Source organism: Aphis gossypii, chromosome 2 (assembly GCF_020184175.1).
Source record: "Aphis gossypii isolate Hap1 chromosome 2, ASM2018417v2, whole genome shotgun sequence".
Taxonomy (NCBI): Eukaryota; Metazoa; Arthropoda; class Insecta; order Hemiptera; family Aphididae; genus Aphis; species Aphis gossypii.
The window spans coordinates 17,403,156-17,422,089 of NC_065531.1; the positions used below are offsets into that span (position 1 = coordinate 17,403,156).

Consider the following 18,934-nt stretch of genomic DNA (forward strand, 5'->3'; position numbering starts at 1 on the left):
TTGATTGAACAATCGTGAACTATTATCACACGTGCAACAACTATACGTACATTTTAATTAAATGAATCACGGAAACCATCATCCGAATTTGTTGTCATCCGCGAAACACAATTAGCTTTAATATGATTAAATAACTAGATATTCAACAACGACACATGTCAATTATATTATAAGCCCAAATCTAAAACTATAACATTTTCAATGATTAGGTACACCGATTTTGCGACAAACTATCACCAAAAAACTTCACAGTAGTGATTTATTTTATGATTATAATAATTTTTAGTCAGTTATAATAACGTATTCCATCAATCTATTGCTTATGGATAGGTTTTAGAATGTTCGTAAGTATATTTTTAGGAATTTTTCAAGCTCGTAAAAAAACATAAAATTAAAGAAATGGGATGGGGGTAATTGATGACATAATGTAGAAGAACAAGTAAAATTGAAAACAAAAAACAATATTCTTGTTCTCCTATGGTTTTTCCTTTACAGGACCATCGGTATAAAAGTTTTTTTTCTCTAGAACTGCAAACATAATAATAAAACAAAAAACTTTTCTTATTACTTTGACCGTATTAAAAGTTTGTTATAATTTATTTAACAGAAAGGTTAAAGTGATTTTTTTACGCAAAAATCTTTGAAAAAATAAATTTATATGTATAATATATACGTAATATTATCTTCTATTTATTAAACAATCATTATGAATCAAATAAAAATATTATAAATTTCAAACAAATAGAACACTTATAGAATTTTTTCAGAAATTATATCATACAGTAATTAGGTTTTCAATATAAATATATACGATAATTTAAGAAAAAAATAATTATATACTTCGTGTCTCTGAGTAATGAAACATACTTAAGCAGTAAATATAACCAACTTTTGTACATGAATTTGTATAGTGTAAATATTATATTTCCAAAATATTAATAATAACTATAACAACATAACTATATCTGAAGATTTTTTATGTTTAATTATTTTTATTGCACATTATTAATCACGACTTTCATAGCTAATAACAGTTGAAAACCGAATAAATTTGTATTTCTTTTTGATGCAATTATTTATCATCATAAAATAAAAACTTTTTAAGGACGGATTTTGAATTAATTTTTTTTCAAATATCCATACAATCGATTCGGTATATTATAAATGTGTAATAGCATAAATTATTATCATAACGTTACTATATATATATTTTTTTTTTTTTAAAGATTCGCCCATCATAAGTCATAGCACTATAACAATATATTTTTTCAATATAGTCTTTACATGAAAAATATAAGAAAGTTTTTATAATAAAATTAATCGACGCCAAATCTGTGTAAAAATGTATTTATCCGAAACAATAATAGTCTAATAAAATCTTAAACAGAAATAATATGATATTGTCATACCTGCAGTGTCAACGAAATGAGTCCAAGTAAAAAAAAAAAAAAACACGTTTTACCTAAGTATTATATTAGTGTCACTGTAATATTACCATTACCTGACAGTATTTATTGTATTATGACAGGTAGATGGCTAACCGAACGATATTATAATAATATTGAAATTATACCGTGAAATACGCTGGTGGAAAATGTTTAATATGTCTGAGCATAATTTATTGAAGTACATACATATACATCGCATCGCTATATTATAAATTATAATACATAGTATCATAAAAGTGTATTGTACCTTGTACCTATATTAATTATATTAGTTTTCTTTCGTTTAAAGTCGAGAGTAATAAATTGAATTTTTAATTTAAAATACTTAAATAGTTAAGCGTTTTCTTTTCGTATTAATAATCATTCCACGGTCGAAATAATTCTGACTAAAAGTTAATAATTTCCAATATTCCGAGAATATTAATAATTGATGTGCAAAATATCTTAATATTATTATTTGGTGAAATTATGAATATTGTTTTAATTTTTAAGACGATTTGATGCATATATTTTTTTTTCAGTAAAATTAGAAAAATAGTTTTCTAGATACCTATTGCGTACGTAATAACTATTATCTAACTAATATTTTGATGATATTACATGTATATTTGGGTGTTTGTCATGATTTCGATCAGTATCTGTTATTGTTTAATGACAGATAACCAACATTTTACTGTATGAAATATTCATTGAACTACCAAATTTGTAAATACATTTTTTCGTACCTTTTGATGTTTATTTATATTTGAAAACTAGCAATTAAAATACATATATTATTTATTATTATTGTAAACTATTTTGTAAGTAGTATCTATAATATTATATTTGTATAATGTCTATCACTGTTAAAAAAACAATTTTAAAAAAATATTGTAAACTTAAACTATCAATATGTTGTTATTGTAACTACTATACACTGTTAAGAAATTATGATTATTATTAATATTAATATTATTATTATAATTATTATGTTAATATTCAATAAATATCCGTTGTGCATTTATAAATAACTTTGAATTAATTTCTAACAACAAATATCTAGAAATTAGAATATCAAGTGTAATATAATATGTAAAACCATCAGTGATTTGTCAAAAATAACTATTTAAACAAATCATTTATTCATTAAATACATTATAATAAAACCCTTAAAGAACTTAATGACTTAAATATCAGTAATTATTGATATAATATTTAAAATGTCAGTCAGTTCATTCAAATAGTGTTAGAGTAAATAATTTTTTGGAAATATTTCACGTGAACCTTGGTATAAAAAATAAGTCAAAATAAATATAGGTACACTCAGAAAAAATTAACTAAAATTATTTTTAATTTTCAAAATACTAAAATTTAATTGATTAATATTGCTTAAATGTAACAAAATACAATTTTTATAAGTTAATATTAAATAAAGACATATACAATATAATATAAATTAACATAAATACTATTTAAAAGCCGTTAATAAATTTTGTATTTAGTATTGCATTGAGTAGTGAGTATTCTTTTTGCTGCTTAATTTTTTAGTCTTATACATTAATAAATCATATCGATTTATCGTTTGTTCATTACGATATCATTTGTTTTTGTGTATCATATGAAATGATATCGATATCAATAAACCGATATCGATAATTAAAAATATATCGTTTTAAATAGTGTAATAATAAAAAAAAATAACAATCAATAACAGAACTACGCTTTCAATATATTCCTTAAAATAAAATAAAAATGTTTTAATATAATTAATATTCGTAACATTATTCACAACGCACCCATTTGTTTGAAGAACTTCCCATTTTTAAAATAATATTATCTAAATTCATAATGCCCTTTTTGCATTAGTAGGTATTTTCAGATATTAAAATAAATTTGACTACTTATACATAAAGTTATATATATATATTAACCGACAGCTGAATTTTTGTAATTATTTATGTTACAAATTACATAGTTTCTTTAGTTAAGTATACCCGATGTTCAAACAATTTATACATTTAATCACAAACAAATTATTTGTTCCTATACATACTATAATTTTCCATAATAGTCCTTAATCACCAAATCACTAAGGAGCTGATTCAATTCATTTTATTTTACAGCAGATCTATCCATAATTATTTATTAAACTTCGGACAAAGATTAATAAGAGTATTATTTTGATCGGCAGCTCCACCAGCCACATTATTAAATTGTATCAATACGATCTCGTACGTGACTATAGTTCCAGCCACCTAAATAATCATAATAAAATTAAAAATTAAAATGTATATTAAGATACTCTATCAAAAGAAAATTCCAAAAGATTTAAATAATTGTTGAGACCAACCGTTAGCATAAACGTCCTAGTGACAGAAAAAAAATTACAACCAGTAAATGATAATTCATCAGCAGACACTTGGGTTAAAAATCTTTGCACCTTTAATTAAAAAAAAATAATAATAATAATAACTAGATTGATATTCTAATTGAATGATAAATAAACGTAACATTTTCAAGCTTAACTTAAACTCACCTCCACTCCGTAACACTCTGCTGGCACAGAGAATAAGACAGCTTTTGGTTTTTTGCTTTCATCATTAATGGATGCGACATACAGAGACACTGCGCATGTTCTTCCAACTAGATATGTAAATAAAAATGCAAAACACACAGCCTCCCAAGAACTGTGCATGGGCCTAAAAATATTGTTATTAGTCTTAATAAAACATACAAAAAATATTTTTCACACACTTCAAACTGTTCAGAAGTTGTAAGCAAATAAAGTACAAATTATGACCGAATGATAATAATATCACTGGAGATAGAAATTCATCAAAGTCGTGAGTTAATGACGCTAAAATATTATACGTTTCTCTATACTTCCGCCAATACATACTTGGAAGTACCTAAAAATTAAATAATACTAAATAAAAAAATTGCTCATATATTTACACTTAACATAAATAAGTACAATTTATACCAGTAAAAATGTAAAATAAAATAATATTTTTACAATCCTGAATAGATTTAAAAAAATTACTAGTAGTATAAACTAAGTGTAATTAAACTTAGTATTTTTAGCTTTAATTTTGCAGACGAATCATGATTTTAAAATTTATAAACAAAAATTACTTTATACATAACTTCTATACCTAGTTAAATTTTTATCATGAACCAATAATACATTTTAATGATATAGTATTAATTTTAAAAATGTAATTTATAAGAATGATAATATTCTTATCATAATATATTAAATTAATATCAATTGTTGTTTTAAATATCATTATTACTTACTATAATAATGATAATTATTTTAATTATAAATAATTTATTAGTTATTAAATTATCAATAAGTTATAATTTAATAAACCTAGGTATTTTTGTGTTATTAGTAATAACTAACTTTTCCCCGGACACTGGCCAATTTTCGGTTGAGTTGCTTGAATTTTTCAGTCAAAGCACAGGCTAGTATGATTATAAACAAATCCATAATGTTCCAAGCATAAGCATACAGAATATCGCAAAACTTCACAGGTATAGCTACTACTAACGAGTAGTTAATAAACGTAAAGATCGTTTTAAACGATGTCAAAAAGAAAGCTCGAAAAATATCTTCTCCGTCCGATAAGCAAGGTATAACTTTCAATACCCCCGTTAAAATACTAGCAAAGTGTTCGACTGTAAAAATAAAATATAGATATGTTATATAATTATTATTAATATCTAACAAGTTATAATAAATTTCATGAATTTTAAGTAAATGCAATTGTTGTTTTCAAATAAATACGCATTGATTGTATTATTGCTCTGAACTATTGAAAAATATTTTATTTTTCTTGTTATACTTTACATACTTGATGAAAGTAAAATGATGATGCTTGTTAAAATTTTGAACTTAAATGCCGTATTAAGTGGGTATCCATATTGTTTCATTTCACGTTCCATTAGTTCCCATTTTTCCATAACTTTTGGCCATTTTCTCGCCATGTGAATAAAAACTATATAAAGGACTAGTGAAGCTCCATAAAATATTATATCACCTATAAACAAAATAACCTAATATTTAAGGGTACAGCTAATATTTAAAAAAAAATGTATGATTTTTAATATTATATATTTTTTTACTATATTATGATATATTATAATTACACAATATAGAAATATTCACTTTTAAAAATAATGTAAATTGAATCATTATTAATAATAATATTAACTTAAAAATACTAGCCATCAAGATTTTTATTATTGAGTGTTAAAAAATATTTTTCTATTCTTACATACAATATGATATCTAGGTCAAGTCGATACCTAGTACAAAATATTAGATACATTATTCATAGCATATTTTAGCTAATTTTACTAATGATTATTTTATAATTTTAAATTGGTAAAAGTTTTTTTCAATTTATTAAAATTTATAATTTGTAAATTATTCTAATTCTTCAATTCTAAATAACATATTTCATAGTTCACAAAATGTGTTACAATTAAAACTTTGATGATAAGTGATTACCTATATAATTAATAATTACATAACAAATATGTATAATTATTACGTTAGTATAAGCTTTGGTTAATATATAATATTATCAATAATAATCTAATACTTATTTGAAAATGTAAAATTAAAACCTCAGATTTGATAAGATATAAATTATACTAGAAAATAATTTGTCAACTTTACCCATGATCTCGTATGTCAATCCATGAATATACAAGTCCAATACTAAAAATGAAACTACCAAAATAGATATCCCAGTTACAATAAGGCTGTATATCGCTGGCCAGCTGAACCAATTGAAACTAAAATATAAATAAGTTAAATTATTGATTATAAATAGTTTAAAATGTGGTAACTAAAATATTTACTGAACTAAAAATCTCAGCTTTTATAGAACTAATACGAGTTTATTCATATTTATTTATTTTAAATTAATAGTAAGTTTACTCGTACATAAATTTGTGACTTGTGTCTATATGCTCTGTGTTCACGCTAAGAGTCACCACTTGATAATTCAGCTGAATAACCTATGAACTTAAATGAGATGAAAAAGAGTACGAAATTATACATTTGAAAAAATTGTAACTGTGAGTTAAGATAAAAAATAATTTAAGTTGATATGAAAGTATAAAAATTTTCAAATTTCATTATTAAGATTTTGTTATTTAATAAACATAATCAGTGTTCATTTACGTCTCATCTTATATATGTGTAAAAATAATAATTGAAGAATAATATAAATTGAAGAAGTTTAAAATGTCTTTAAAGTTTAATACAGATTATTCGTAAATTTATAATATCTATTTTGGTGCTTTATTTTACCAAAAAACCTATGTTAATCCAAAATTTCCCAACTGAACTTTTTAGTGTCACCCTACCTCTTAGCTTAAAATATATAAAATTAGGTACAACAATAAATGTATTAACTATGGAAATTAAATAAATCCAATAAATAGTAAAATCAAACTGAATAAACATATTATATATAGTATTACTCACATTAAATAGCTAGTGTTTTGTCCTCTAATGCCTTGGACCGGTAAAAGAGCGCACACTCGCGCTAAAATAAGTACAGGAGTGATGGCTTTGTGCATTGAATTCGTATCGCTAATTATGTCCTTCCTTATACTGTCTTCCAAGGCTTTGATCCTCACATAATTTACCGCCATTCCAAGGTCATCTTGTATTTCAAGCGCTGTAAAAAAAAATATATATATATGAGTTTCTCGCATGAAATTTAACTTTTTGTTATAATAAATGTTCAAATAATAATACGTTTAAAAGTCAATATTACCGATATTCCCCTTGTTTTCTTTTAAACTAAACGTTTTATTACTTGAATGGGCCGCTAAATCGGATAATGAACTTTGTTTCAACTGCCGTTCATATCCAGGTTCAATGAAATTCCTGTCCTTGAGATAAATGGGACGGAAAGTGTTTTCGTCGGACATAATCAAAAAAGTAAAAACTGATGTTACTATAACACAACTAAACTCATCACACTCACCGTTTCCGAGTTTGAATGTGTAGAATTGTTAAATATTCGATTGCTGAAATAAAGTGCTATGAGATATTATCGGAATATTTGACACACAGAACACGCGTGTTATTAGAATACTTGATTATAGTAATTTTCGACGTTTTGAAATGTAATTTTATCCACATCATGAATACTTAATTTAAGTTTTATCTACCAAATAGGTTAGGTTAGGTTATATAACGCCTCTCAAAATGTATACATAATATGTTTTCACTGTTTTTAGGATATGAAAATTTCTATTACTAATTCACAAATACATCAGTAGTTTTAATTTTCGTTTGAGTTTTGTTTCGTACATTTTACATGCAAATATAATATAACTACCGAATACTATATTATATATAATTGTCAAAGAATAATTTTAGTTTTGTTGTAACAAATAATATATCTCCTCTTTATTTAATATTAGGTGTATAATATATGAAATCAAGTAAAATAATGCATTTTATGGGTTCTAAATAAACTATTTTATCACGAATGTTGAGTGTACATAATATAAATCTAAAAAAAAATAGCTTTTAAACAAGACTATGAAATAAACTAATGAAATAATTTAATTATTTCATTAAACAGTAAAATGTATATTTGAAATATTTTTCAGTATTAGGTAGATACTAGAAAGATAGATACTAAGTCTTTAATTGTCTCTAATGCCATTATCATTAAATATCAAATACTATCCAGATTATTTAAAACATTTATTTATGCCACCATTGTCTTAAACGAGTATAATCTTCATTGTTATCGTAAATAAATGTTATACCATTTTCAGTTTTGAATTTTGCGAATAAAACAGAAATATCACATGATAATAATTAAACAACAGATTTATGTATACGAGTATATATAATTAGTTAAGATCTACCAAATAACATTGTCTTATACTTATTCCAATACAGCGGAACCTCGATAACTCAAATCAGTTGGGGGTGAAAAAAAAATTTAGATATCGAAAATTCGACTTACGAGTATAGAGGTTCCATTGTATTTCTAAAACTTAAAATACTATACGTTTTATTATTACTATATAAACAAATAATTTCGAAAATAATCTAATAATAATTAATGTAGATTACTGATTAAAAATAGATTATTTTTATGATTGTTTTTTCAAACGTAGTACTCAACTTTTTTAAATTAAAGTTGATTACTTGATTATAATATAATTATAATACAATCTAATATTAATTTATATTATTAGACATTACTTTTTATTTATTTTGGTAGCATACTTAATTATAAATATTTTTTTTTAAACAAACAAAGAGACTTTAACAACACTACTTGTGATTATAGACCTTATTCTTTTTCTCTTGAATATTTAAAACTATTTAATATAAATTGAAATAACTATGGACAGTAAATAATAGTATCATTTTTATCATTAACTTCACTATTTACGCTGTTGAATTGTATTAATACGATCTCATATGTGACTATTGTCCCAGCAACCTTAATAATAATAACAAAAATCATTTAAGCATAAGTAAACATTATTTTAAAGAAAATTAAATTTAAAAAATGCATGATTAAACTAACCGTCAACATTAATGTTCTAGTAACCGAAAAAAAATTACATCCAGTCAATGCTAATTCATCAGATGTTACTTGCATTAAGAATCTTGCAACCTGTTATCAAAAAATAAATCTTAATTATTTTTTGTTAGACAATGTGCCTTTAACTATCTTTTAAATTTCCTTCTTTCACATTTAATACATCTGTCCGATAAAGTAACATTAGACATAATAAAATTAATGTTCTAATACCTATATATGTAATACTATATTATACCTAAATCAATAATAAGTAAATACTTGATTAAATATATAATATCTATTTATGTTTAGGTAAATATTATTTTTAACATCTGAATACACCCTTTTTATTATGTTTGAAATAAATAATACCAATAAAGCTGAGTAGAACTTAGTAATTTTTCGTACATCACTCTATTATCATAATAACACTTAATCCTATTAAAGACTATATTTTTTTTTGAACATTAATCGAAATTGCAATGGTGTGGAAGAATGACGAAAGTACCATAACAATAAAATCCAAAACTATCATATTTTCTTCATCTTGTGTTATTTTTACTTACACAACTAATCATAATAACATACTTTTTTAATATTAACTACAGTATACTTAGCAGTTATTGACTATTAACATATTCAGTATGACATTATATTTTTAATCATTAAATCTAATGTTTATTATATACTATTAAATTAAACTTAATTTCACCTCTACTCCATAACTTTCAGTCGGCACAGAAAATAGGATGGCTTTCGGTTTTTTGCTTTGATCGTTTATGGAAGCGGCGTATAAAGATACAGCACATGTTCTTCCAACCAAATATGTAAATGAAAACACGAAGTAAATAGCCTCCCAAACGTCGTGCATTGGTCTGAAAACACGTTTAACTTAAATTCAATTTACATAAATAATAGTTATTTGCATACTTCAAACTGTTTAGAAGCTGTAAGCAAATAAAGTACAAATTGTTAGCAAATGATAATAATATCACTGGTGACAAAAACTCATCAAAGTCTTTAGTTAACGACGCTAATAGGTTATATGTTTCTCTGGATTTCCTCCAATACGTATTTGGAAGTATCTAAATTTAAATAATTAAAATGTGTATAAAAATAAAATAAAAAAATAATTAATAACGATGAATATTAAATAAATATGAACTCATAAAAAAAGTTATAAACTCTTAAATAATTACTGTGGGCCAGAAAATTTTTGTATGGTCAACTAATTCTTGAGTCTATAAACAACCATACACATTTTGTCTTTATATAGTACCTGAATCAGTGAACATTTTATTACCTTATTTTTTTTTTTAATTTTAGTTTAACCTAATTAGAACTTAATAAGAACTAATGAGATCACTACCAAAACCAAACCTAATATGTGAGTGTGACTTCATTACCTTTTATTATATCAGAAATTACCAACTACTAATGAATTCATATTTATCTATTTATGTATATATATTTAACAAATCAATAAAATATTTTTATGTATACATACATATTAAATTATAACTAACCTTTCCTTTGACACCGGCTAGTTTTTGATTAAGCTGCTTAAATTTATCGGACAAAGCACATGCTAAAATGATAATAAATAAATCCATATAATTCCAAGCACAAGCAAGCATAAAATTAAATAGTCCCAAAGGTATAGCTATTACAAGTGAATAATTAATCAATGTAAAGACTTGTCGAAAAGACATTGAGAAGTAAGCTCGAAAAATATCAAGTCCACCCGTTGAACAAGGAATTGCTTTCATTATTCCAGTTAAAACGGAAGCAGAGTGTTCAACTGTAAAATTTAAAAAAAAACCATAAATTCAGCAAAATTGCATGGATAAACACCATTATTTTTTCCCAAATAATCATTTTTCAAAATTTTGAAATTTTTAGGTATACAAATTAAGGGTTATATTTTAAAATAATTAAATTTTATTTCATTAAAATTATCTTTAAGTGATCCATGATTTTTTTTTATGTCAAGTACCTGTATAAATCAAAATTCAAACGAGTTATTAAAGACAATTTAAAGCCTAAGTATACGTACTGAAAATAATAATCTATAATAATAGGTTAAATGATATAGGAGTTCAATGGTTTGAAAATTATAGTAGATTATAAATATTAATCTATTAAAATGTAGTTTCTGTATGTTTAAAATACCAAACACCCCCTCTCAATTAATTTCTATCATTATCAAATTAATCATCACTAATCATTGTAAAACCAAATTAAAAATTTACCTAATAATAAGACTAATGTTCACTCAATAGCCCATGCAACCAAATAGTTAAAATAATAAAATTACTATTTATAATAAATTTCAACTTAAAAAAATAACTTGAAGTTGTCATTGAGTATAGTTTTAAATATACTATAGACTGTATATTATAATATGTAAAAACGTCAATGAAAACTAATATCTTTAGTAGGTATTAATAGGATTAGTAATACAGGAACATCTCGTTATAATTTCGAATTATAAAGGTAAAATATTTTCAAAAAAATGAACTTTCCAACAATTGTAATAATATAATATGGTAGTTCTCTTTTTAAAAAAAGAAGCTTACAATTTCTCAAAACATTTATTAAAAAAGTACATTCATAAAGTATTTTAAAACGTGATTTTAATATACTAAAAATTTTTAAACCAGAATTTTAATAATTGCGTATTATTTAGGGATATAAAAAAATGACCATGCTTATTGCTTGTGAATAAACTTGTAGATAAAATAACATTAAATTAGCAAAAAAATTTTTTTTATTATTTGAAAGAGCGTTCAACACTTAGACAAATGCTACCGATTAAACGTTTCTCCACACATTGTTCAATGAATTATGAGAAATTGAAAATATCGTAATTGTCTATATTATAAGTGTAAAAAATCTTCGCTTCACACAACGATTCACCTATTTAAAAATCTTATTTTTGAAATTTATTTTAGGTATAGTAATACCTAAAATAAATAGTAGTAGATAATAATATATAGTAGTATATAGTAAATAATATTTATAAAAAATAAGTAAATAAAAAACTATATATATTTATTTATTTATTATACTTTGAAATGTATTATATAATAAAACAGTATTAACACATTTTTTTAAAAAAATTATAATATTGTATGAATCATTCTATTGTTAAATGCGTAACATAACATTAACACAATTTAAAGTATTATACCAATGGTAGGTACTATCAATGTACTATGTTAATTTAAATTTTATTTTTAGAAATGTTTATGTAATTTAATCAATATTAATAAACATGATTTATATTAATTAAATAAATATGAATAAACTTAATGTCTATAACTCAGCTATAAGTATCTACTATCTATACCTAATGCAAGTTATTACATAATTTATAATGGTGTATAATATTTCAATAAAATGTTAACTTAATACAATATAGTACACCAGTCAATTTTGAATTTACATCTACTATTCATATATATTAATTTTATTATTAATCAAATTTAATTCAATAAATATTATTTTAATGTTGCACGTACTTATAGCAAGCACCATTATGATGCTTGTAAGAATTTTGAACTTAAAAGCCGTTTTGGGAGGATAACCAAATTGTCTCATTTCACGTTCCATTAGTTCCCATTTTTCCATAACTTTTGGCCATTCTCTTGCCAAATGAATAAATAGAATATAAATTACCAGTGAACTTCCAAAAAACATAATTTCTCCTATAAAATAAATAATACTTATATACAATGTAAATCACCACAATATTACAACCAAATAAATAAAATTTGACTGACATTCTCCTCGAAAACAATAATACAGGTACGATATAAACCCCAATATAACGTATACTATAGTGTTATAGAAAGTATATAAACAAATTTGTATGTACAATATTATAATCCTATAGAGATATTTTACTATTTGATATCATACAAAGTTAAAAGTTAGCATGATAAAAATATTTGTCATTATTATTTTTCAAGTTTTATTTTTTTGAATGTCAACATGCTTTTTTATTTTAATATTGAAGAATAATATTTATTGGAGTAAGTACATCAATACATACAAATTTAATTTTGAAGGAGTAATTAGTTAGATTTAAGTATTTAGATCTAAATAATCTACACACATTTACAATGTACCTCTTTACCACTCTAATCAATTCATTTAAAATTTAAATGCTTTTTAATATACGATTTTTAGTACCCTGTAATTTACATAAACTTATAATCTAGGTCATTTATAGTATGGTAAGTGAGGATCAATAAATATTTATGGTAAGTTATGTAATTTTATAAAATAAACCCTTCATGTAGTAAAACGGGTATGAAATAGTGGGATAAAAACACTTCAAAATTTGAATCAAACAACTAGAGTGACAACCGGGTATTCTGATTTCAAAAACATAGTGAATTTTCTAGGAGTATCTACAATGATCGGTCAAATATCTACGTATAAAACATTTTCCAGTTACACAGCGAAATAAAATTAGAATTTATTAAAAATAAATAAAATAAAATAATGTAGTAAATACACTTATATTATAATTAAAATTATAAGTTAAATTTATAGTTTAAATGTGATATCATCATATAGTAAAACCAATAGATTTAATTTAAAAAACTATTGTGTAAAATAATATAATACAGGAGTAAATTATTATCTGTTTTACTCGGAATTAAGAACTTGAAACAAATATATTATTATACTATATCGTAGTATTGTTTTAAATTTGTACATCGAAAATAATAATTATTATTCATCTTAATATTTAAATATTTAATATACCTAGAATTTATGGTATAACAGCCATTGTATATGGATCAATACCTAAATGATTTTATAAATTTAAAGACAATTAATAATTATTTTGTACGGAAAATTTATCATTACCCGTGCTGTAATATGTCAATCCAGTCATATATATTTTGATGAGTGAAAATGAAAGAATTAAGAGAGACGCAGCTATCACAATGAAGACATAAAAAACTGTCCAACTGAACCAATTAAAACTAAAATAATAAAAGGAAAAAAGAACATAAATTATTTGATATAATATAATAAGACAATTTAAAAATATTATTTATTATCATAAATTATGTATAAAATCTTCGGTCAATCTCTAAGTCAATACCATGTACCATAAAACTATGTAGATTTTTGATAAAACATAGCTTATTTTATAGAATAAATATTTTTTAAAATCACATAGGAAATATTATAATATTTAAATAATATTGGAATATTTTAAGTTTCTACGACTAAGAATTTTTTAGTAATAATATAATAACAAAAATTGTTCGGTCCATTAATCTAATCAATCAAAAGTTTGAATATTCAATGTTATCTACTCGTAAATTTAAAGTTCAAACGACCATAAAATGTATAATGGTTTTATGCTAAACTTTTTTTTTAAATTCTAATATAAAAACTTATGAGGAATTTCGTAATAAATATCAAGCTTTATAGATGTTAAAATTAAAACTTTTATAAATTTTTGACTACCAACAATTATATATATTTTTGTGATTTTGACAAATTTGTGACTAAATTACACTGAAAAAATGAACTAATATATTTACTATGTTTTTTTTACTAACAATTAATAATAATGTTATTGGCGCATAAACACAAAAAAAAAAATACATAAAAACACAATGTTTATAAATAGTACTAAAAGAGTCAATATTTTTAAAATTATATAGGTAATACCAAGAAAATTCATAGTATATAAATATTTGATAAAAATGTTGTCTATCGTTATTTATTTTTAATAAAAACAAAAACTGGTTTTGCGAAAATATTTCAGTTTTTTTTAAATATTTATACTTTTTATTTCTTAATTATTTTGAAAATTAGTGTGAACTGTACTTTTAACCACTCTCTCCTCTTTAAAGTAACAACTAAATTAATTTTTTTACCAGAAACAATCATTAAATTTGAAAATTGATGCTTTTTTATTACTTTTATTATAAAGGTTATAATATGATAATATAATATATGATGTACTACCTATACTGTCAAATACAATAATTGACTATAATTAAATATATGGTTTTACTTACACTAAATAACTAGTATTTTTCCCTCGAATGCCTTGAACCGGTAAAAGAGCGCAAATTTGCGCCAAAATTAATACTGGAGTGATAGCTCTGTGCAATGAATTTTTATCACTAATTAAGTTCATCCGAATATCATCTTCCAAGGCTTTGATTCTTACGTAATTTACCGGCATGCCAAGTTCGTCTTGTATTTCAAGTTCTGTGACAAAAGAGAAACATCACTATAGAACAAATATTTTTGTGTATCGCCATAAAACTAACATCGTACGATAAGACATATTTTTCCAAAAGGCTATTACTATTTACGCCCTTCCCCCTCCCACTAACCTTATAAATGTCAATTTTAAAAATAAAATGTATACAGTATACACTATACACGTTAAAACAATTACAAGTACTTTAATATCATGATGGAACATCATCAGTTATAATCACGTAGCCCTCAGGATGCATTACTATTATTTTGCCACTATGGCCCTGTGGCCTAAATCCGTCAAATCCTGCGTTCTACTGGTTAGAGAATTTGTGTAGATACATTGTACATGTGGTAACGGTGAAACTTAATCGGAACTGCATATTATTATAATTTATTGTTAACTTTAACAAAGCGTATTAATACCATAATTATTTTTATTTATAAAGCTGTGTTTATATAATAATAAAAAATTATATAGTAACTATAATAAGTAATTTTGATGTCCATTAAGTTCTATTCTACACATTTTATTTTGTTTAAAATCATTTACTGCGTCAATTATGCAGGTAGATAATAAGGTAACTAACAATAGATAGGATAAAAATAAAAATGTTACAAATAAAATATTATGACATTGAATATATAATCGTAAATTATCAATACTAGGTCATATTGATGGACCCTTTTAAATTATTAAGTAGGTACCAGTGGCGTAATTTGGTTATATTTGTAAGGGGGTGAAATGTTTTTAAATTTTATCTATAATCCGGGGACGGAGTGGCCTAGCGTTCTAAGGCGTCGGTTGCGATGCGCGCCGTCGCCGGTTCGAACCTCGGTAACCGGCGGCACCTCTCTTCGGACACTCACGGTGTATGGAGAGAGAGGCCACCATCCCCCACACAGGAACCTACGGGTGCCCAAATAAAAATTCTTACAATTAGGCAGTCGGAATTTACTACGCCTTCGGGTCTACTCTCTAACTATATGTATATGCTCTACGTAAAAAAAAATAAATTGTATGTTTCCTTAGTCTTTTAAATGCAATAAATGTATTTACGCATGTGACACGGAAACAAATAATTACAAAGTATTCAATAATATACAATAATATGAGAAAATGTAAACTGGGCTCGCGATTATCATTTTTATTTGAAACTCAGCTCCAAAAATGTTAGGTATTAAATTAGGTAGAATATAACTCGGCTCGGAAATTTCAGGTAAAAAAAATGTCCATTGTAATCTCGGCCCGATTATATTTATCAATAAAATATATAATAAGCACGACATAATTTAATTAAAAAAAAAATAACTCTTAAAAAGAACACTTACAAAATATAAAAATAAGAAAATATCAGTGAGTGAATACATTAAACACATGGCTTTTTACTTTAAAAAATAGATTTATATATTATTACATTACAATTTTTCACTTAAATTTTTACACAACAGTTTTACTTTTGTTTTTATATTTTTTAAATTTACAAATACACACTTACATTTATATAACGAATTTCATACTATGAATAATATGAAAATTTAAATAATTTTTGGAGGATAATGAGAATCACCTCCTCGTGGTATCCTCCGAGTAATACTAAATGGTTCTCAAAAATATTATAAGAAAATTATATGTACCTTTTTAGCCGGGCCGAGTTTACATCAAATTAATTTTACCTGAAAAAAACACGAGCCAAGTTTAAAATAGACCTTTTCAACATTTTTTTCCTCGGGCCGAGTTTACAATCGCCCAATAATATCAGTAAATAAATTAGTTAATCAATCTTTTTTGTAGAAGGTCAAGGGGGAGGAGATGTATACCCAAATCCTTCCCCCGTAATTACACCACTGTTAAGTACATATTGATTTTATTACTTAAAAATTAAAATTAATAATTTATATTCATAAATACTAACTACTGGTATTTTTTTCTATGTTGGCTTTTGAATTAAACGTCAAATCGGCTAACTGCAACGCACTCGGTTGAAGTTGTTGCTGCTGTCCGTACGCGGACTCGGCGAAATTCCGATTCTTCAAATACACCGGTTTGGTAGTATCATCGAACATGGTCGGTACACGAACGAACCACACGCTTTATTACATTGCCAAAACGAACGAAATTTTAAGTGCTTAATACAATGGTATTGTTTATCATGGTTATATATTTATGTGCACCAGTTATATTATACATCTATATAGGTTATAGCGCGTCATTTATTGTCTAGGTATACCTACCTGAGTTCTTTATATTATCGACGTGACGGTATATACCGTTTTAATCTGCATAGCGATCAAAAACGCATGTTAACATTAACACAATGAACATGCTCGTATTATTTTTAAATGACAATCGTTATTCAATAGCTGGAACAGACAACAATAATTGTATAATGCCCATCATAATGGACGTAATAGGTGATAGATAAAACGTACGATTATAGCATCAAACATACGTATCTAAATCTATACCTAAAACCTATATGTAGGTAATCGAAATAACCCATGACATCCCTAAAAAAAACCCATTCAAAAAAACCCAACACTCGAAACACACATAACCAGAACCATAAATACTTGAATAGGTATAACATTCCGGATAAGCATGGTGGTAATAATAAATATATTAATTTTAAAAATTTGAATGATGATTTAATAAATAAAACATTAATTAGTACAATGAATGATTTTATTACCTAAATATGTATGTATATTAATAAATTATTCTTTGAAATAACATAGGTATACAAAATATGTTGGGGCATTTATTCATTCAAATATGTAGGTACCTACCAATTTAGTTATAAATAGGTAATTAATTGATATTTTTTTTAATTTTAAAATTGGTGAAATCAATAGGTACCTACTTAAAATGAAATGTATTCATAAGAATCAATATCCGGCTCAGTAGATGATAAGTAGATAAGATAATAAAGATATATACCTAGATAACGTATAAGCAGTAGGTAGCCTCGAATCGATTATATTCTAAATAACTCTGGACCTCTATGTAGAAAATTTGTATCAGTGAAGCCCATACCCCAAAGGCCTTGGGCCAAGGCCCTAAGTAATCTAAAAAAATGTAATAATAATAAATGTATATTATATTATATTATATATTTCTATCTATAGTTCATATGTAGGTATGTATAGACATTATGGGTTAGGGTACAGAAAAGAATACATTTTTATTTTTCTTATTTTATGCGCGTATAATATTTTGACATACCCATAGGCCATAATATAACCATATAGGTTTTAGTTATTTGTTTGTTTCATTAACATAATATTATAATGTAATTGTACAATAATATGTATAATATAATTTGTTTTCTATTACTTACCATCAATTATTACCAATACATATTACTATATACATACCTACTAGCATTTATTATTTTATAAGTTATAACATTAATTAATATATTAAACATTTTAGAGAAATTAATAAAACAATTTTAATCATTTAACTATTTAAGTATGCTATTATGTATAATACACATAAATACATAATGCTAAATACATATTATAATATGCATTCATATGTAACCAAATACCTTCAATTTATTTTAAAATAATATAAATTATAATGTGTCAATTTAAAAATTTTACATATTTATTGCAAGAAACCAATAATGAAATATCATAATCCAATTGTATCTCAAAAATTCTCCGATACCT

At 24.3% G+C, this 18,934-nt stretch overlaps 1 protein-coding gene across 1 annotated transcript; it reads right to left on the reverse strand.

Annotated features, from left to right (window-relative positions):
- Nucleotides 1-3,529: 3,529 nt before the first annotated feature.
- LOC114127427 (uncharacterized) lies at nt 3,530-18,000 on the reverse strand. The gene is made up of 18 exons (XM_050198993.1): nt 17,173-18,000; nt 15,067-15,262; nt 13,895-14,013; nt 12,535-12,720; nt 10,537-10,811; nt 9,941-10,095; nt 9,723-9,885; nt 9,014-9,103; nt 8,837-8,926; nt 7,229-7,463; nt 6,934-7,129; nt 6,118-6,236; nt 5,288-5,473; nt 4,837-5,111; nt 4,182-4,336; nt 3,964-4,126; nt 3,778-3,867; nt 3,530-3,682 (listed from the first exon to the last, which is right to left on the reverse strand). The coding sequence occupies exons 1-18, from the start codon at nt 17,321-17,323 to the stop codon at nt 3,566-3,568; spliced, it is 2,961 nt and encodes a 986-aa protein (XP_050054950.1). The 5' UTR covers nt 17,324-18,000; the 3' UTR covers nt 3,530-3,565.
- Between the last annotated feature and the right edge of the window lie 934 nt (nt 18,001-18,934).

Excerpts from the sequence above, each read along its gene's own strand:
- LOC114127427 (XM_050198993.1), bottom strand. The coding sequence starts at position 17,323 with ATGTTCGATGATACTACCAAACCGGTGTATTTGAAGAATCGGAATTTC. Across the intron at positions 7,464-8,836 it reads ATAAAAATGATACTATTATT|TACACATTCAAACTCGGAAA; the intron begins TACTGTCCATAG and ends ATTTAACAATTC. Across the intron at positions 6,237-6,933 it reads CAAAACACTAGCTATTTAAT|TTTCAATTGGTTCAGCTGGC; the intron begins GTGAGTAATACT and ends TTTATATTTTAG.